Source organism: Panthera tigris, chromosome C2 (genome assembly GCF_018350195.1).
Source record: "Panthera tigris isolate Pti1 chromosome C2, P.tigris_Pti1_mat1.1, whole genome shotgun sequence".
NCBI lineage: Eukaryota > Metazoa > Chordata > Mammalia > Carnivora > Felidae > Panthera > Panthera tigris.
In genome coordinates this window covers 155,783,772-155,804,096 of record NC_056668.1, presented here as the reverse complement: position 1 = coordinate 155,804,096, position 20,325 = coordinate 155,783,772, and the positions used below count along the sequence as shown (strand labels likewise).

General features: G+C 39.1%; 2 protein-coding genes across 29 annotated transcripts in view; one reads left to right on the top strand and one right to left on the bottom strand.

Annotated features, from left to right (window-relative positions):
• The window catches only part of CLASP2 (cytoplasmic linker associated protein 2), a 180,412-nt gene that overhangs the window by 26,086 nt on the left and 134,001 nt on the right, over nucleotides 1-20,325 (top strand). For all 12 annotated transcript variants that reach the window (XM_042957091.1, XM_042957085.1, XM_042957089.1 and 9 more), the window contains exon 7: nucleotides 8,085-8,155. In XM_042957091.1, coding sequence (XP_042813025.1) covers nucleotides 8,085-8,155 — 71 coding nt within the window. The remainder of the gene's footprint in view (nucleotides 1-8,084; nucleotides 8,156-20,325) is intronic.
• Nucleotides 1-20,325, bottom strand: part of LOC122230731 — an 80,002-nt gene that overhangs the window by 42,673 nt on the left and 17,004 nt on the right. For 7 of the 17 annotated variants that reach the window (XR_006207789.1, XR_006207795.1, XR_006207790.1 and 4 more), the window contains 3 exons: nucleotides 8,556-8,856; nucleotides 3,567-3,769; nucleotides 770-825 (listed from right to left, as the gene is read on the bottom strand). Coding sequence is in view for 7 of the 17 variants with exons in the window: in XM_042957100.1 (XP_042813034.1) it covers nucleotides 3,567-3,769 (203 nt within the window). In the remaining 10 variants the exon portion in view is untranslated. The remainder of the gene's footprint in view (nucleotides 1-769; nucleotides 826-3,566; nucleotides 3,770-8,555; nucleotides 8,857-20,325) is intronic. The other 10 variants (XM_042957094.1, XM_042957098.1, XM_042957099.1 and 7 more) reach the window with 6 other exon arrangements.

Genomic DNA, 20,325 nt, shown 5'->3' with positions numbered 1-20,325 from the left:
AGGAACATTAAGAATATCTGAGTCTCATCAATCAGGTCGGTAAAAATAAAAATCCCATCAATAAGCTTCTCATATATCAACATTTTCTTCAGAGGTACTTTTTTTCTTTAGTAATTCTCAGAGTTTCTATTTTTATTAAAGATCTTATTTCAGGGGTCCCTGGGCGACTAAGTTGGTTAAGGATCCGACTTCAGCTCAGGTCGTGATCTCACAGTTAGTGAGTTCAAGCCCCATGTCGTCCAGCTATGCGCTGACAGCTCAGAACCTGGGGCCTGCTTCGGGTTTTGTGTCTCCCTCTATCTCTCTCTCTCTGCCCTTCTCCTGCTTGTGCTTTCTCTCCCCCTGCAGAAATAAACTTAAGGGCTAACTGGGTGGCTCAGTTGGTTAAGCATCCAGCTCTTGGTTTCAGCTCAGGTCATGATCTCATGGTTCTGTGAGTTCAAGCCCCACATGAGGCTCTGCACTGACAGTGTAGAACCGGCTTGGGATTCCCTCTCTCCCTTTTTCTTTCTCTCAAAATAAATAAGTAAACTTAAAAAAATAGGTTTAAAAAAAAGATATTATTCCAATTAAATTTTTTTGTTATCAAATTTTAGTCCCCATTTTAAGGGAGGCTTGAAAGGTTTTTCTGTTGTCTTTTTTAACTTTTTATTATGGAAAATTTCAAACATACGCTAAAGTAGGCAGTAGTATAATGAACCTTCATGTACCCATTACACAGCTTCAACAATTAACAACTCATGGCCAGTTTCATATGTTCTACTCTTACCTACTTACTCTTGTCCTGTATTCTTTTGAAGCATAGCCCAAGTTATGATGTTTCATCTGTAATTATTCAGAAATTGAAAAAGAGGTTTCTTTCCAGTCACGACCATAATACTGTCATCACAAGTTAAAAATATTTTGCAAATAATTCTATAAGTCAAATATCCAGTCAGCATTCACATTTCCAGTTGTTTCAAAGAACCCAAAAAACAAATTTCCAATTGCTTTAAAAATTTTTTTTTATTACGTTTCTTTATTTTCGAGGGGCAGAGAGAGACAGAGCATGAGTGGGAGAGGGGCAGAGAGAGAGGGAGACACAGAATCCGAAGCAGGCTCCAGGCTCTGAGCTGTCAGCCCAGAGCCCGACGCGGGGCTCAAACCCACGAACTGTGAGATCGTGACCTGAGCTGAAGTCGAACAGTCAACCGACTGAGCCACCCAGGCACCCCAATTTCCAGTTGCTTTTAAACATCATAAGTATTTGTCTGTTTTTGTTTGTATCAATACCCAAATGAAGTCCTGCAATTAGCTGGTATGTTCTTACAAGTCTTTCCAAATCTTTATGTACCTCCAACACTTTTTTTCCCTTGTGTTTATTTGTTCAATAAGCCAGGCAGTTTATCCTGTAAAGTTTCCCGTATTCTGAATATTGCTAGTTCCTTTCCTGTGGTTGTGGTTTAAGATATTCTTCTGTCCTCACCCCCTGTAACTTGCTGGTTGGATCTGGAGGCTTGATAGATTTTTGGTGGTGTAGGGTGGTGTCAGGAAAAGCCAGACCACTTAAGAGGTGGTGGTCTGTTCTGTTGTCGTAACTCTCTTCCTATCTGGCTGTGTCTCTTACCACGTAGTTTTTTCCCAGTACCGATTATTTTTTGGTAACAAGATTGCACATGGAATATGCATTATTTTGAGTGCTTCTTCATTTTCTACTTACAAAGCTAACAATTTCATTTGAGTAAAGTACGTTATTTTATGTGAATGAGAGAATTGATGTTAATGTAATATATTTATGTGTATGAGTATGTGCATATATGTATGTATATATGTTACGTTATATATATTTTAAAATTTAGGGACGCCTAGGTAGCTCAGTCGGTTAAGTGCCTGACGTTAGCTCAAGTCCTGATCTCAAGGTTCTTGGGTTTAAGCCCCATGTCGGGCTCTGTGCTGACAGCTCAGAGCCTGGAGCGTGCTTCAGATTCTGTGTCTCCCTCTCTCTCTCTCTCTGCCCCTTGCTCGCTCGCTCTCTTTCAAAAATAAAACATTAAAAAAATTAAAAATGTATATTGAAATTACTTTTTATTAAATAATTTTACAATTTTATTCAAGTATGGCATCATACAGAAAAATATGTAACTCTTAAGTATGCAGCTGTGTAAATTATCACAAAGTGAATATACCCATGTAGCTACCACACAGGTGGCAAAGTAGAACATTATAATCATCCAGAAGCCTCCCCAAATCCTTTTTAATTCTTGCCTTTTCTGTCCTTCCCAAAAGTAACCATGATCCCGCTTTTTATCACTATAGTTTCATTTTGCCTGTTTTTGAATTTTATATAAATGGAATCATAAAGTATGTGTTCTTTTGTGTCTGCCTTCTCTCAGTTAATTTTTTTTTTTTAATTCATTTGGGTTGTTGGATCTGGCTACAGTTGGTTTATTTTCATTGCCATATAGTTTTCCATTTTACGAATAGATTATACTGTGAATCCATACTAATGATGGGCTTGTGGGTTGTTTTCAGCTTGTAGCTTTTTTGGATAATGCTATTAAAAACATTCTTGTACATGTCTTTTGGTGTGCGTATGTATTCATTCTCTTAGAATATGTCTGAGAGTGAAATTTTGGGGCCATAGGGTATGTTCACCTGTAACTGATATTGACAAACACTTGTCCAGAGTGGTTGTACCCATTTATATTCTTACTGGCACTGTTTGCAACTTCCTATTAGTCTATATTTTCACTGTTACTTGCCTAAATTGTTAGTCTTATTTTTACTAACTTTAGATTTCTGGTGAATGTGTTATTATCTGCATTTTTCTGATTACTAATAAAGAAGATCACTGTTTAATGCATTTATCAGTCATTTGGATATGTTCTTTTAAAGTGTCTTTTCAGGTCTTTGCCTGTTTTTAAAAAATTTGGTGGTCTGTCATTTAAAAAAATTGATTATTAGAACTTTTAAAAAATATGTTCTAGATACAGGCCCATTGTCAGCTATGTATATGCTTCAGATATCCTCTCCCACCTTATGACTTGCCTTTTTACTTTCTTGGCGATGTCTTTTCGCATACGTGAGTTTTAATTTTCATGCAGTTTTCAGTCATTTCCTTTACAATTAGACATTTTTGTGCCTGGTTTAAGAAATATTTACTTACCTTAGTGTCTTAAAGACATGCTCTGGGTAATTGTCTTCAAGTTTCATTCACATTTAGATGTATAGGCCATGTGGTATTTTCCTTGAAAATGGTGTGAGATAGGGGTGCAGATACATTTTTTTTTCCATGTGGGTGTCCACTTGACCCAGACCACTTATTGAAAATGTCTTTCTTCAGTGTTCCTTGTGTTCATAAATTAAGTGTCCATATATGTGCTTAGGATTTTTGCATTTATGCTCCAAGTAAGATTAGTGTGTAATATTCCTTTCTTCCCAAGTTATGTTTTATAAGTAACTTTAGTTGTTAGGGGAAACTCCTTATGTGCTTTTTCTCCCCCCATCAGAATCAACTTTAAGGGTTTTATCATACCTGGATAGCTTATGCTAATGTTCTTACTGAAGTAAGCCAATGACTTACTAACCTCGTCCATTCTTCTTGTTTCTCCAACCTCTAAGCGGGCTAGTCACTCGACAGCTCAGGAGTCTGAGACCAGAGCAGAGACAGGTAGTTGGTGAGAAGCTGAGGCTTTCTGACTTCCGGTCCACAGTTCTTTCCTCAGTGCTGTGCTCGCCTTGTTCTTCTCCACGGTGCTTCTCTGCTGGGTAGTACGGAGTGGGAAGGACTCTGTGTAGGTATAAGGTGTGATGAGCTTTGCTTCAAGCATGCACAGAGTGTCTTCTATCCTTTTAGCATATGATGACCTCACTATTTTGTAGGCACTATTTTGAATCTTCAAAATACTGGACCCATGTATATCAAAGAATCTAAAACTTTCATAAGGTAAAATAATGAATGACTGTTTGGTTTACTTCTTTCTTCAAATAATGTTCCACTGTTGCCCTCTTTCCACCAGCATTTATTCTCAAAAGTTAACTTTATATCGAATATTAAATTTCTTTGAGAATTGTATTTTTTAATCATATAGTGGTCATAAAAGTTTAATTTTCAGAAAGGGTATTTCTGTTTCTCAAACGCTGCTCTCTTTGTGATTTCCAAATTTCCTGTTGGATACAACTCTTTAGGGTAAATTTCTGGTTTTGCCCACCCTTATTTATGTCAAAGACCTTCTTCTTTATTAAAATAGCTAAACGTAAGTAGAATTTATAAAGCCATTGAATCAAATAGTTTTAAAATAATAATTAAAATTTTTTCTTCCTTTGTCAGCTATTTTTCAAAAGATAAGGCCTGGTGGTGTGGTAGTGGCATTAACACTAGGCATGTGATCAGTGTAAGAGTCTAGAAATAAACCCTTACATTTATGGCCCGTTGATTTTTGTCAAAAGTACTGACACCACTCAATGGGAAAAGAATAGTCTTTTCTACAAATGATGCTGTAAAAACCGAATTTCCATGGGCAATAGAAAAAAGTTGGGCTTTTTCACACCAAACCCCCAAATTAAGTCTACATGGATCATAAAACTAAATGTAAGAGCTAAAACGATAAAACTTAGAAAATGCTAGGCATTGGTTTCTTACATACGCATAAGCATAAGCAGCCAAATTAAAAATAGATATATTGGGGTGCCCGAGTGGCTCAGTCAGTTAAGCATCTGACTCTTGATTTCAGTTCAGGTCATGATCTCAGTTTTTGAGATCGAGCCCCGTGTCAGGCTGTGTGCCAACAGCGCAGAACCTGCTTGAGCTTGTCTCTTTCTCTCTGCCTCTCCCCCACTCATGATCACTCTCTCAAAATAAATAAATAGGTATATTGTACTTCATCAAAATACACCCCAACACTTGGGCTTCAGGGGATACCATCAAGAAATCTGAAGAAAACCCACATAATGGGGAAAATATTTACAAATCATACATCTCATAAAAGACTTATGTCCTGAGTATATAAATAATCTATAAAAAACTTCTACAATTCAACAGTGAAAGGACAGATAACCAATTTTAAAAACAGGCAAAGGATTTGAATAGAAGAAATACAAATGGCCAATAAACCCATAATAAAGATGTTCAGCACCATTAGCCATCTTGAGAAATACAGATCAAAACTACAGTGAAATTTGTTGTTTTGACTCTAAACTTAAGTGTGGACTTTGGTTAGGGTTGCTTTTCCAGTTCTGTACTGAAGCTTTACTGGTTGGTCTCTGTCTTTCTCCTGAGTCAGAACCTTCCTAGAACCTCACTGGCCTTTTGGACAATCCGGCCTCTTTGTACTTTCTTTCCACTGAATTTTATAATTTTTTTTCTTCCTGAATTACTTAAAAGATCCTCGTCTCTTCTTTCTGCCCTTATTTCTTTGCCATCAGATTATATGTGCAGTGATCTTCCACTATGAATAAGCTAAATAGTTATATGGAGCTTTGTATTATTTGAGACTTAATGATCAGGGATGAGGGCAATCTGGCGAGGGCCACATAGAAAGAAAATTATAGTATGTTTAGTTTTTTCTTTTAAAGATCATAAGGTGTGGGGTGCCTGGGTGGCTTAGTTGGTTGAGCGTCTGACTCTTGATTTTGGCTCAGGTCACGATCTCAGGGTTGTGGGATTGAGCCCCGTGTCAGGGTCCTGAGGCTGAGCGGGGAGCCTGCATAAGATATTCTCTCTCTCTCTCTCTCTCTCTCTCTCTCTCTCTCTGTCTCTCCCCCTCTGCCCCTCCCCCTCCTACCCCACTCATGCACATGCAGGATCTCTCTCACTCTTTCAAATAAAATAAAAATAGTAAAAAAAAATAAAGATAGGAAGGTGTGAACTTCTTATAAAATTTTAAACAGGGAACTAAAATCCTTTCAGTGAATACTAAGCAAATGTCAGTGTTTCACGTGGAAGTTGGTCAAGTGAGAAGCATTAGAAGGAAAGGGGGACTGGGGGTGCCTGGCTGGCTCAGTCAGAAGAGCATGTGACTTCTTGATATTGGGGTGGTGGGTTTGAGCCCCATGTCGGGTATAGAGATTACTTACATGAATAAATAAAAACTAAAAAAAAAAAAAAAAAAAAAGAAAGGGAGACTGAGAAGAGAGAGCAGGATAGTTATAGGAAGCTAAGTGAGGGTTGGCAGCAGGATAAAGGGTGTGAGATAAGCTCAGTGTGCATCTCTCGTAGCCGAACCCAGTTTCAAAGACCTTTGGGTGATATCTTCCACCTTAACTAAACCTCCCTCCCTCCTTCCCTATTACCATTATATTTCCCTAGAATTTCAGCTTATTCCCCCCCCTCCTTTTTTAAATTAAAGCTGCCTGTAGACATTTCTTGCTGTATGTTTTGTCTGCCCACCTTAATTCCTCACCAATTCTCTTCTCAGCTTTCTATCGTCAGTTTCTTACTCCCACTTTGCTACTCTAGCTGTATGTTAATTTCATACTTCTTAACATCTTTGTTCTGCCTTTTTCCCCAAAGAGCTCTCCTGGATCCTCTCCTTTCTGTTCCTGTCTGTCTGGTCTTCATTCCGAGGTCCCACCTTCCGGTTCCAGGGTTTCTTCCCGCATTTCGTCTTGCCCACCTCTTTTCTCTGGGCAGCCTGTCTGCTGTCTGCTCAGTACTCTGGACTGAAGTCCTTCTAGATGTGTGAATTTTTAATGTGTGTTTATTTTTTGAGAGCGAGTGCATGTGTGCACGGGAAGGGCAGAGAGAGGAGGACAGAGGAACCAAAGCAGGCTCTGTGCTGACTGCAGAGAGCCTGATGTGGGGCTCGAACTCCCGAACTGTGAGATCATGACCTGAGCCAAAGTCAGAGGCTTAACCCACAGAGCCACCCTGGCACCCCAGATGTGTGAATATTTTTATTTGTTGAATTTAATGGGGGTAGGAAGTGAGGTCAAGGTTTAGAAATCTCATTATGAAGAGTTCCTAGAAGGTTTTCAGCTAAAAAAACATGTATTTTTAAGACCAAACATATCCTCAATTTACAAGTAAATGACACAATGTGGACCAACGCTTAACTAAGGTTGTAGAAATGACACTGACAAAAACAAAGGTGAGTCAGAGAACAACATCTGGCAAGTAAAAAAAAAACCATGACAACGGCCCTCTTCCTTCCCCAAATCTCTAAGTCATAACTTTAAGAATAAACCATAACATGATATAGTGGAAAGTAAAGGCAAAGTGAACTAAAAAATAGTGCTGTCAACATGATTGCCTTTGGATCTGAAGAAAAATTATATATAAATACAAACCATCAGAAAGCATATGGTTTAAAAACTTGGATGGTGGGATTGTGTTTTGGGTTTTTTCCTTTGTTCCTAATTACATTTCCTAGCTTTCTTTTATAATGAATGTACATTGCTGTTGTAATAAGAAATACATTTTAGCTAAAAAAAAAAAAAAGGGGGGGGGAGATAGAAGTATAGAAAGTAATTCTGAATATAAAATCAGAAGCACTGATGGAATTGGTGTTGAATGAAAACAGGTTAATAGAGAAAATGTCAAATTATCAGCCGTACCTGCATCACTGTAGTTTCTGACATTTTATATCATTGCTTTCATGTTTGCCTTAAGTTTCCTTTGCATGATCGTATGTACTTTGTTTCTTTTTCTTTTTATATTAAGTATAATTTATTGTCAAATTGGTTTCCATACAACACCCAGTGTTGATTCCAACAGGTGCCCTCCTCAATGCCCATCACCTGCTTTCCCCTCTCCCCCAGCCCCCATCAACCCTCAGTTTGTTCTCAGTGTTTAAGAGTATGTACTTTTTAAAGATGTGTTGGTGACTGAGTGGATTTATTATGAGGTTGTAACTAAAAGATTTCTAATGGGTTTGGAAAAATAATTTTATGAGGAAACGCAAAGCTGTGTGCGTGGAGATGTGCCTGTGTTAGGTTCCTTCTCTACTCATGAGGGACGGGCTTTGTGTTTTCTCTCAGTGAGTGAGATCATTGTTAGACAGAGTCGTGTAGAACTAACTGAATCCCTGACCTTATTTCTCTCAGGGAGATAGTGAAGGAAATTCTGTTTAAACTGTAAGTAAACAAAATGTGTTCTTTATTCCCAGATTAGAGATGATTTTTGCCAAATTTGATGAAGTGCAAAATTCAGGCGGTATGATTTTGAGTGTCTGCAAAGGTAAGAATAATTAAGTTATCCCAGTTCTCAAACATTTCTAAGATTATTTAGCCAATTTTAGAGACTGAAACGTGTTTTCAGGTCAACTGTTTTATCACTGATTCAGCAGATATGATTTTGTGGCCCGAAGCTTAGTTAGGAGATAATAACAAAGTCTTTCCATACTGCTGACCATTCGCTGTCCTCTTGACTCTTTTGGAGTAACTGAAAATTTAATTATGGGTCAAAGGGGTAAAATGGTACTGTTGTTTTGCCTGAGTTTTTGTATCTTCTGAGTTGAAGAAACGTTGACCCTCTTGCCTTCTGTGTTTCATGAATACAGTGTTTTTTATTCTCAGAGTAGTTGTTTTACTTAGTTGTTAGTAGAAGTTGTGGGGTTGATGGGTTCTGTCACACCTACCTGTAGACTTGATACTGGTGAAGAGACATAGATGTAGGAACCGCACCAGCATGATCGTCTTTGGCTTCTCAAGTAGAATGAGACCGCGTTGGAATTCAAAGAGGTTTCAGGTTAATATCGGGCACTTACTCCATTTTGTGGTTGCTCTTCTTTTTGTAAGGTTGTGAGATTGTGTTTGCTTTTATTGGGCGGCATTTACTTAGACTTTAGGTTTTAAATAATAATTAGCCACATATGTGAAGAATATCTTCTACTTCCAAAGATAGTTATAGGTGGTTTTTCCACCTAGGAAAGTAGGTTCCTATAAAAGAGAACGTGGTTAGCGTTAGTAATGTAAGTGATGTTGGGGGAAATATTGGGTGTGTGAGTTGTTATATAGTCAAATAATGGGAAAACTAGTTGCTAATATCATATAGTTCCTTTTCTCTGGATGAAACCAAGACTAAGCCTTGTGTTGCAGGAAGGCAGATGGAGTGAGGGTTTAGTGCTAAAAAGATTGTCTACCCTAATCTAAACTTAGTTCCAGAAGCATAAATCGACTTCAGCGCTACCAGTCCTGACTGCCAGCTGTTTCTCACTCTTCCCTGAATAGAAGGTGTTTTAAGTACCTTATCCTTCTTTTTCTAGCAGTTACCTCTATTTCTATAGAAACCAGAAACAGCAGGAAGATGGATGGTTGTTAAAATTCCTTGGATTGGGATGGCTGTGTTTTCATACGATTTCTAGTGCATCCTCACCTGCGTATTCCAGACTCTGTAGTTACAACTCTAAGAAAAAAGTATATTATTGCATATTATAAATTTAAGATATTTATTATATGAATACGGCTTATTTCAAAAGTGTGATCTCTTGTGTTTTGTGAGGTTATTTCTGTTACCTTCGAAATTGATTTTGTATTCTCTATTCTGTTAGCTCCCATTTCTTTTTCTCTTGTTTATCTCTCCATAAACAGGAGGTTTGGGGTCAGGATCTGGCATTTATTTGTCTTGGAGATTATCATGTGAATATTTCAAGTGTGGTCAAATGCGAACATTAAAGTTTGATTTATGTATGTATATACAGTAGGATGTAGAAATAGGTCAGGATGGGTTTGAAGACAGTGTAATGCTGTCATTGAAAAACACTTTCATGGATTTGTTAATAAGGGAAGAGATTAGAAGAGGGAAGCCAAGTCCCAGGTCATGTTGCCAAGTCCCAGGGCCCAGGTCTCTCTTCTACCTTGTCTGTGTTCTCTCTCAGTAATGTAATTAAAGCCTTTGGGCTGAAATGATAACTATTCGCTGTTGACACCTAACTAAATGTGTGGTTCTGTGGCCCTCGTTCGTCTGTCTAATGCTCTAGTTTGGGTAGTCTGTGGCCTCGATGACATTCCCATTGGGGTGCCTAATAGGGATCTCCGAAAGTGGGAAGCCCGTTGTCTTTTCCTTCCCCTCAAACCCGTGGTTCCCCGTTTACCCATTTCAGTCAGTGCTGCCACCATCAGCTCAGGCCAGAAACCTGAACTGACCGCCCGTCTGTCTACCTTTAAAATCTTAATACATCCAAAATGTGTTCATTTTTTTTCCTGTCTCCACTGCTAAAACCCCACTGTCAGTCTTCAGCTTTTACCTGGATGACTGCAATAGAAACCTGGTCCATGTTTGCACTTTAGAATCTATTTTCTACCCAGAAATGAGAATAATCTTAAAATATAAATTAGGTATCATCACAGCAGTGAAGAAGACAAAGTTTCTGCCTCAGGGAGCCTACACTCTAGCAAGGGAGCTAGATTATAAACAAGTGAATGAATGAATATCCACAGTGATTACAGTTGGTAATGGGAGAAATACAACTACCCTTTGTTTAATGAAATTAAATTATTCCTAAAATCCTTGCCGCTAAGTGAAAACCACTAATTGAAGAAATTATTTCCACTAACATTATGGTTTATGTAATCCCAACCTAGGATAATGAGTAATTTTTTTTTAAGTTTATTTATTTTTGAGAGAGAGAGAGAATGTGGAGTAGAGGCAGAGGGAGAGGGAGAGAGAATCCCAGGTGGGCTCTACGCTGACATAGTGCAGAGCCTGACACGGGGCTCAAACTCATGAAACATGAGATCATGACCTGAGTTGAAATCAAGAGTCACATGCTCAACCAGCTGAGCCACCCATGCACTCCGTGAGTAATTTTTGAATAATTTTTATAGGTAGAGAAATATATCAACTGAACACTGAAAACAAATTTTTGTAAGTAACAATTTGAGGGCAAAACTTTTGTACCCAAAGTAATAGTTTTTTTTTTTTTAAGTTTTGCACGATTTTTCCCTACAAAATTTTCAGCCCTTATTGGCTTATTGTAATTGTGCACCCAGCCTAAAACGTTAAAATTATAGAACAGGAAAGCATTTTAGGGCAGAGTAAAGGCTCAACACAAAACTTGTGCAGATAGTTCCTGCACATAACAGACTGAAAAGCCATTGAAGATACTTGATGGACATATATATTCAAAGCAAATTGTTGTGAGTTCACCCAAACATGACATTCAGTTCAGAGTTGTTCCATATGATAGTCTAGAAACTATTACAGTAGATAAAATTTTTTAGTGTGACTTTGCCTAAAATGATAATAATGAAACCTCACACTTCTTTTTTTGATTTAGAATGTTTGGGGATGAAAAATTCCTTTTAGTAAACACAGACAAAAATAAAAACAATAAAACCCGGAGGATTTGTTATAAAGGTGGTATAATGTTTTAAGAGTCATTATAGCTGAAAGTTGCCATCTGAACTGTCATTAAGTGAAGTAAATAGGGTATAGACATGGTGAGTGACTCAGTGATGCCCCTTTAGACATAATTAGTGGGGCAAGCCTCTCTGAGAGTTGACATATTTGAATTATGACCTGATAAATGAGAATGAGCTAGTCATGGGATAAATGGTAGGAAACGAGCTTTGGGTAGAGAAAATGTGACCGTAAAGGCCCAGAGGTAGAAAAGGACTTTTAGGGCTGGCTGGAGCCCAGTGATGCTAGCTAGGGGTAAGTGGAAGGAAGACCATGTATCAGCTGTAGCTGGAAAAATAAGCAGGAAACATGACACGAGGGCCTTGTTGTAAGCTTCGGAGGGTTTTTTTTTTTTTTTTTTTTTTTTTTTTTCAACGTTTTTTATTTATTTTTGGGACAGAGAGAGACAGAGCATGAACGGGGGAGGGGCAGAGAGAGAGGGAGACACAGAATCGGAAACAGGCTCCAGGCTCCGAGCCATCAGCCCAGAGCCTGACGCGGGGCTCGAACTCACGGACCGCGAGATCGTGACCTGGCTGAAGTCGGACGCTCAACCGACTGCGCCACCCAGGCGCCCCCGGAGGGGTTTTGATAGACCCCTGGGAGGAGGAAGCATTTTCGGCTGGAGAGAGACGTGGGGAGTCGGGAGTGATATGATCTAACCCTACCTTGCATTTATTTACTGTTTGAAGAAATAGTCTTGTTCATTTTTTCTCTTTAGTCTGCCTCTTCTCCCTTATGCATGTCTCGGTGTACAGGTTTACATTTCATGCTTTTGTCTCTGGTTTCTTTCAGAATTGCCGTATCTGTACTCTTTTTCTTTTATGTTAATTTTTGAGAGAGACAGAGAGAGCAGGTGAGGGACAGAGGATCTGAAGCAGGCTCTGTGCTCCCAGCAGAGAGCCTGACGGGGGGCTCTATCTCACAAACTGGGAGATCATGACCTGAGCTGTGTTTGGACACTGACTGAGCCACCCAAGCACCCCTCTGTACTCTTGATTTCAGTTTTGGTTGAATTCTTTGACTTGGTTTTCAAGAGAATTAGTTCAGCACACTCAAATCACAAAGTAAAATTATGTCATCAGAGATTTGAGCATATCATTTAGTTTAGGAAGGCCAGAAATGCACGTTTTTTTTTGTCTGGAGGGTTCTTCAAGTCTGACTTTAATTCTCATGTTACAAAGTAAGTTAGGCAGAATCCCGGAGTACAGTGGAATTCCCTCTTCTATTATAAGGAAACTGAGTTTACCATTAATCAGATCAAGGCTGGAAGGAGGCAGCACCAGCCCTGGAGGAAGGAAAAGGGTGAGGGTTGCAGGCTCCCTGTGATTACGGCTGGGCCTGTTGTTGTCATGGAGCTTTCTAGACTGTCTCCTACGCTGAGATGTAAACAGCAACAGTGTTGGTGGCTGTGACTGCATGTCTGTTTCTCCTTCACTGTGCATAATTCTGATCTGTCTCATGTGTGCAGGACCTAATGAAGTCTTGGGGTGAAATCACTGTAAAATATTTCCCAGCTTCTCTATTTGAAACAGTTGCTAGGAAAAGAATTGCTCTAGGAGGCTGGCAGTAAAACAAAGCATAGAAATCCGGCTTTGGAATTACCTTGATACTTGGCAATAGGGTAACTTTGAAGTCTGGTTTTTTCTGGGTTTGTAACAGAGCCTTTAGTGAAAAGCAAAGAAGCCCTTTTCTTAGATTGATTTTAAAACGTGTCTGTTTGTGACCACGAGCCCCGCGGCCTTCCCGGAGCTTGACAATGTGCTGATGGTTGTGCAGCTTGGATGGAGGGCGCTCCGAGTCCCGCAGCTGCGCACTGGCTAGGTTCTGGCTCCACCAGAAGCAAGCTTTGTTCCGTGGGGCTCCGCTGTCCGCACACAGAGCGGCCTTTGATGGGCTGCCTTTGACGTGATTTGTTGACGGCAGCCAGAAATGCTTCCTGCATAATGAGAGCAGTTAATCATGGAAACTGGGCTATTCCTGTTTGTGCACTTGCAGCAGTGTCTGTTGTAAACATTAAAAGGTAACGACAAAAGGATGAAGACCTTTTTAAAAGGCACAAATCAGTTAATCCGTCAGATCATGTGATTGCTACTGATTACATGGATATCTTTAGAGAAGCAGAAAATGATTGCTGAACACATGCCTTGTGTTTTGATGATTGCATTAAAAGTCCCCCAGCGGGATGGCGTTTATTGGCTCCCAGAGCTGTTCTTGCATTAAATTCCAGGCAGCCGGGACAGGGAGAAGCATCGTCACCTGTAGGTAACCGCATGTGTGCAGTTAGGGGATAATCTTGATCCCGCTCCGCCGGGTTCCACCAAAGAGGCCAGGGTTTCCGCAAGACCCCAGACTTTTATTTTGAAGTGGAGTAGCAGCTGTTGGCGATCGCGGTGCAGAGCTGCGGCGCGGCCTGGGTCACACAGTGCTCGCTCCGGGTGTCTGCGGCTGCAGGCCGAGCCAGTGGCGCAGGCACCGAGCTGCGTTTGTTTGCTGTGCCGTCCGACCCCTTGGTTCCAAAAGGCTCCCGGGACCCTCCGAATGGCTATGGGAGATGGTGAGTAAGGTCTCTTCTCCTCTTAAGCTTGCGTTCTGCACTTCCTTTGAAAGTGACGGTCATTTGCCGTGTGAGAAATACATTTCTCCCCCGAAGAACGAAGGACACTTGCGTGTGTGTGTGTGTGTGTGTGTGTGCAGTCGTGTGTGCATATGTGCACATGTGTGCTCACTTGCGTGTAGCATTCCTTTCTACTTGATACGTCCGGACAGGATCTAGCAGATGTGACAATTTACCTTGCAGCCCAAGCGAGCTCTCGGGCTCTGGTGGTGGATGTGAAGGGATATCGGAAGGAACACGGAACATATGCAAAACCTTTGAAGAGAGAACACGGCCCTTTGAAGAATGACAGGTTTGGGCAGGGAGCTTTGGTGAGCGAGCCCGTCCTCTCTCCTGCTGGAGATGACAAGGAGAATTCTGTGCTGATAAAGTATTTAAAGAAGCAAAATGGCTTGCCATAGACACTGTTTTAATTACCGTGCTTGTGATTTGTCAGTGTCCCTAGTAAATCGCTCTCTGGAAAATACTTAGTTTTTTACAGGTCCTGTGTAGGGTATAATTTGATTAAAAATTGATTTTCCCAGTGTTTTATTATAGTAAGATTAATTTTGAAAATATTTCTGTAGTGCTTTATAGTGTTCCAAAGCACTTTGATATATATACTTAGTATACATTAACTCCTCAGGTACAGAGCCAAATGAGGTGTCCAGAGTATCTTAGTATTTCCGTTTCACAGATTGGGAAACTGAGGCTTGCTGACGTGGTAAGTTCCACATCTAGGCACGGAGAGCGAACCAGAACCGAATCTAGAACCTCAAGTTGTGTTTGGTATTGTCCTTCATAACACTTCGTACTTGACGGTGTTTCTGTTTGTTTGTTTTTTCCATTATTAAAGCTTTTGTTAAGATGCTTAGAGGTATACCTCATAGTCTCATCCGTACCAGAGATGTGTATGAAGGGGAATTTGAAGTTCCTCCAAAATATTGTGTATGTTTTCCACTGGGTTCTTAAGGAAGACTGGTCTGTATTCAGAAGTTTTAACTCTAACAGTTTTATCCTTCCTTATGACAGTATAATGACTCAAACTGTCAGGAGTTGGTCCCCTTGGGGCCCCGATGTGGGGCTCGAGCCCACGATGAGAAATGGGATGCAAACGTACCAAAATGATGATGTAGGTACATCATCATCAGTCTTTTGAACCGCTATGTACATGTTGATGGAAATATAATGGTATATCTTGTGTTGATATTGCAATGGTTTATGCCAAGAATTTATGTAACTGGTTTATATGTCCTTGTAGAAATAAATAATTTTAACTATGAAGTTTTAAGGCGAAATCCATCAAAATTGATACATTAGTTTCTCATATAACTAAGGACATTGCATGTTTATATATTTATTTATATATTAAACCTTAATTTACAGGCAACTCTAAATGTTGCATTTGATTTGGGCCATATTCAGATTTTATTTCCTTTTTTTTTTTCTTTCTTAAACATAGATTCCTTGGCTATTTACTTAATTTTTCTTTTTTCAAGCAATACATAAATACATTCAGACTATTTAGAAATAGTCTGAATTTTTAAAAATTGAAGTAACAGCCTCTTATAAAGCTCGGAGGGTAACTTTCCTGCGCCTCTGGTCTTCAAAACGGAAATACTTTTATTGTATTTTATTAATATAGTAATACACCTTTATTTGGAAATAGGAAGTCTAGGGGGGTGCCTGCCTTGCTCTGGGTCTTGATCTTGGTGTCGTGAATCTGAGTGCCACATTGGGCATAGAGTTTACTTTAAAAGTTTTTAAATTTATTTTAAAAATTAAAATAAAGGGGCACGTGGGTGGCTCAGTCAGTTAAGTGTCTGACCCTTAATTTCGGCTCAGGTCAGGATCTCACGGTTCGGTTCGTGAGTTCAAGGCGGGTCCACCCCCCCACCCCCCCATTGGGCTCTGCACTAATAGCTTGGGATCCTCTCTCCCTCTCTCTTTGCCCCTCTCCAGCTTGTGTTTGTGCGCTTGCATTCTCTCTCTCTCTCTCTCTCTCTCTCTCTCAATATAAACCTAAAAACATAAATCAAAATGGGAAATCTAAACAGTATGTAACAGGTTATCTAGGGATCTGTAGTTCTTAACAGTTCTGCGTTTACTCCTCTGCATGTTAGTCTTTTTCACATATAGTGCGCTTGTACCATACGGGTACCACGTGAACATGAATAGCAAATGGTTTATGCTCTTCCTGAGCTGGGTTTCTTATTCTTTCATTTTAAGTAACGGCAATATCTTCTTTTCAAAATTCAGGCAACACAGATAAAGGCAGATTCCCCTCAGAACCACCTCAAGCCTAGGCGTAGAAGGAGGTGAACCATTAGTATGGTGTTTGTCTTCGCATACCTTTTACTGTGCCTCACCTGCATACTAAGAAGCAAAATGAATGGTTTTGTTTGGACTCTGTCCACGTAAACGATACTATTCTGAAAGGATTTTCGCCGTTTGCGGTGTCTACTCAGTGTGACATAGGGTTTTGTGTTCTTTTTAATGTCCTCGTGTAAACTGTCTTGTTTGTTTGAACTGTTACATGATATTGCGTAGTATGGATGAATCCTGACCATTTTTTCTTTTAAAGAACTTTAGGTTGTTTGATCATATATAATTTCTCTAAATGATTCTGAAGCAGCTTTCTATAAATCATATGTATGTATACATACACACATATGTTTCTTAAAATACTATAGAGCAGAATTTCTGGACCTAGGTTTGTATTCATTTCAAATTGTGCTAGTTACAGCTATAATATCCTCCAAAAGAGGCTTTACTACTTACATTCTCACCATCAGTGCTTGCTGTCCTACATTCTTTTCAGTTCTTGCTGTTACTATTTTTTTAATTACTATTTAAAAAATTACTATTTATAAAAAAATAAATTAATTATTTAATTACTATTTTTAGTTACTATTTTTTTTTTAATTTTTTAATGTTTATTTTATTTTTGAGAGAGAGAGCGAGTGAGCATGAGTGGGGGAGGGGCAGAAAGAAAGGGAGACACAGAACCTGAAGCAGGCTGCACAGAGCCCGATGTGGGGCTCGAGCCCACGAACGGTGAGGTCATGACCTGAGCTGAAGTCAGACGCTTAGCCCATCAGCCACCCAGGCGCCCCTTGCTATTGTTACTATTTTTAAAATTTGCCTATCAAATGGATGAAAAATATCTCGTCCTTTTAAAAGCATCTCTGCTGTCTAATAAGGTTGATCAAGATGTTTGGTTATTTGTATTTCCTCTTCTATGGATTGCATTCTGGCATCCTTCGCCAACTTTTTGGTTATTCTACTTTGTTGTTTTTGGTAGTTCTCTTTCCATATTCTGGTCATCAATCTGTTGTCTATTAAATATATGTTACATAAGCCTAACTTCAAGGCCATATGAAAGATTTTATTGGCAGTTTTATTAACAGGCAAACTAAGATTTTCGAAATACTATAGTGACTATCAAGCAAAGAGCTGTTGAGGGTGGCTCTTATGTGCCTTTCTGTTTAGTTTTCTTTATCCTAATCCAGGAATATAAAACCAGGTAGTCAGATGATTGTGAAGTAACTCCGGGCAGTCAAACCACATAGAGTTAAAAACCTGTAGGATTATTATGTGGCACTGGGCCCTGCAATCTGCCTCAAAAGCTCATGAGAGGAATTTGGCCTTCTGTTATGCTGCAGAAGGGCTGGAAAGAAATAAGGTTTTGTTGCAAACGGACTGTTTCTACACTTAACAACATTTCAACACAGTCTATTCTGCCAAACACGAACCTTTTAAAAAACCATATACAAGTAATGACACAACCTTGACTTTACTAGAGGTAAGCCTTCTGGACCACTCCAAACGGACGTATCAGTACTGATTTCGTGGGTAGGGAACAATAGCAAGAACCAGTGCTGGATAGATCAGGCCTCTCCTGTACCTTTGAATATTCTGTGCTAGAATTGGGTAATACAAATCACTGAAAGAAAGCAACCCTTTAACTCACTGGCAAAAGGGCCACACTTGTTTTCTAGGAGCAGTGATAACGGGGAAAACAGAGTCAGTAGGGAGAAGAAGTAAGTTACAAGGGATGAAAGATTGGACATTCGGCAAGATGGGCAGTAGCACTGGGTACGAAGATCGAAAATCTTAGCCTTCTTGAAACAGACTCCATTTACCCGTCTGGGTGCAAGGGCTTGGGCCCCAGTAGCAACATACCCTCCAGCATGATGTTGCTAATGAACCCGAATCTTCAAGAAAAGGCTTACATCTTTTTTTTTTTTTTTGTGCATGTAGAATGTATAGTTGATGTTCTCGACAGCTAATATGACCAACTGAAGTGCCCATGGAAATTTACCCAACGTGGTTTTTATAACGGGTATAAATAAACCTTAATATGAGCCTCATTTATTATATACTTGATATTATGATTATCATGAAATATGTTGTTTTCAATTTTATTAATAACGAGTGATGGTTTAAATTGTGTTTGCCCCTTCATTGAACTATCAAAGGTCTTAAAGTTTCTATGGGCTTCTTTAAAGAAAAGGGTGTAAGACTTCAAGTAGGCTTTTTAACTAGTGAGTTAATGCCTACCTAGAAATTCTAAGAGACTTTATCAAATTTCGTTTCTTTCCAACTTTATATAAGATGGACTTTATTTTTTATAAATAAAATTGTTAACAATTTTAAATGAACTGTGCTGCTGAAAACATAGCATCATTATGTGAATATTAAAATTTGGCTGTTTTATTTTGAAGCACTTGGAGTTTTAATTTCTAGTCATTTTACTGAAAGTTTCTGTTTTCGTTTAAATTGAGTATATTTTAAATGTTTACTATTTGATTATTTTTACTTCTGAACACTTGTCATTTTCTTTAACTATGAGAAATCTTCTATTATTTTCTTTTGGTAAGTTTCTCCCCTTCATTAGCTTTAGTCTCTCCTTATGGAATTGTTAACCCATCAGATATATGTTGAACCTCCTGTGTTGATTCACTGTCCTTTATTTTGTCTCCTCTATTAAGTTTTATGGCTTTCTCTTTTACTTTGTATTCTAGGAGTTCTCCTTGACTTTCTCATCTAATCCTTCTATTAAATTTTAATTTTAACAAATAAAAGTTAATATGGCTAAACCTTTTCCCCTTTTCTGGTGGTTCTATTTTTACAGGTGTGTGTGTGTGTGTGTGTGCATGCACACGTGCACATAGGCACACACACGTGCGTGTATAAACATGCACACTTATATATAAAATATTGAGCTTTCTGAGTTGGGCGTGGGAAGAGCTAAATGATGAAATCATTTCATAGATTTTCAGTGGTTCCTTGCAAATCATTCCTGTATTTGCTGACTTAGAGATTGTCACTCCTGTCATTCTACAAGGTGGGTCAGATGAGTTCTCATTGCTGTCTCAGTCTGCTTCTGAGAATTATGAGTTGCAGCTTTACTGTGGTTTTATTCTTCAAAAACTTCCTATCTTTTAATTTTCATTTTTTAAGAATTTGTTGCTCTCTTTCGGGTGCTGATTTCACATACTTTGCCCTGCCTCATTTTCTGTGGTCTTATGATGGTGCTTATAATTTTATTAGGGTTCCATCACAGGCTTTTAAACAAGAGAGCAAAGTGATTCAAATTACCATAGTTCTTTTAAGGAAGTATTTCAAACATGCCTAAAAATAGAGAACGTTGTGCCAAACCTTCATTGCCGCCTACTATCCTGCTTCAAGAAATTATCAATACATAACCAATCTTTATTCATCTGTATCCCTCCTATCATCCCCTGGCCTTACCTCTCATGCTGGCCTGGGGTATGTGTGTGGACACGCATGCACACACACACACACACACACACACACACACACACACACAGTAACGTGTCTTTTTAAAAGACAATTAGAGTACTTTAGAAAAGACAGGTTTTGTTTGTTACCAGGAAATATTTCATTGACAACCAGTTTTCACATCTAAAAAGTTAACCCTTAGTGTCAAATATTCAGTGTTCAGATTTTACTCAGTTGCTTCCTAAATATCTTTTTACAGTTTGAATATGGATTCAAACAAGGTTCACCATTGTAATTGGTTGATATATCACTTAAGGCTCTGTTCATCTACAGCAGTTGTCTCACTTTTTCTTCTCTTGCCACTTTTTTGTTGAACAAGAAAACATCTATCAGGTAAAGTTTTCCCATCTGCCAGATTTTGACGATTACATTGCCGTGTTGGTTTTATGTTACGGTTTTTTAAGGTTTTTATGGCCCCTTTATTTCCTAAAAATTGAAAATTCTGCTAATGGTTTGATCAGAATCAGGTCTAATTTTTTTGTTTGTTTTTTTGTGGGGGGTTGACACATCTCGGGGGCGGCGGGGACACGAGTGAGTGGCAGAGAGAGAGAGAGAGAATCCCATGAAGGGCAGAGAGGGAAAGGGGGGGGGGAGAGAGAGAGAG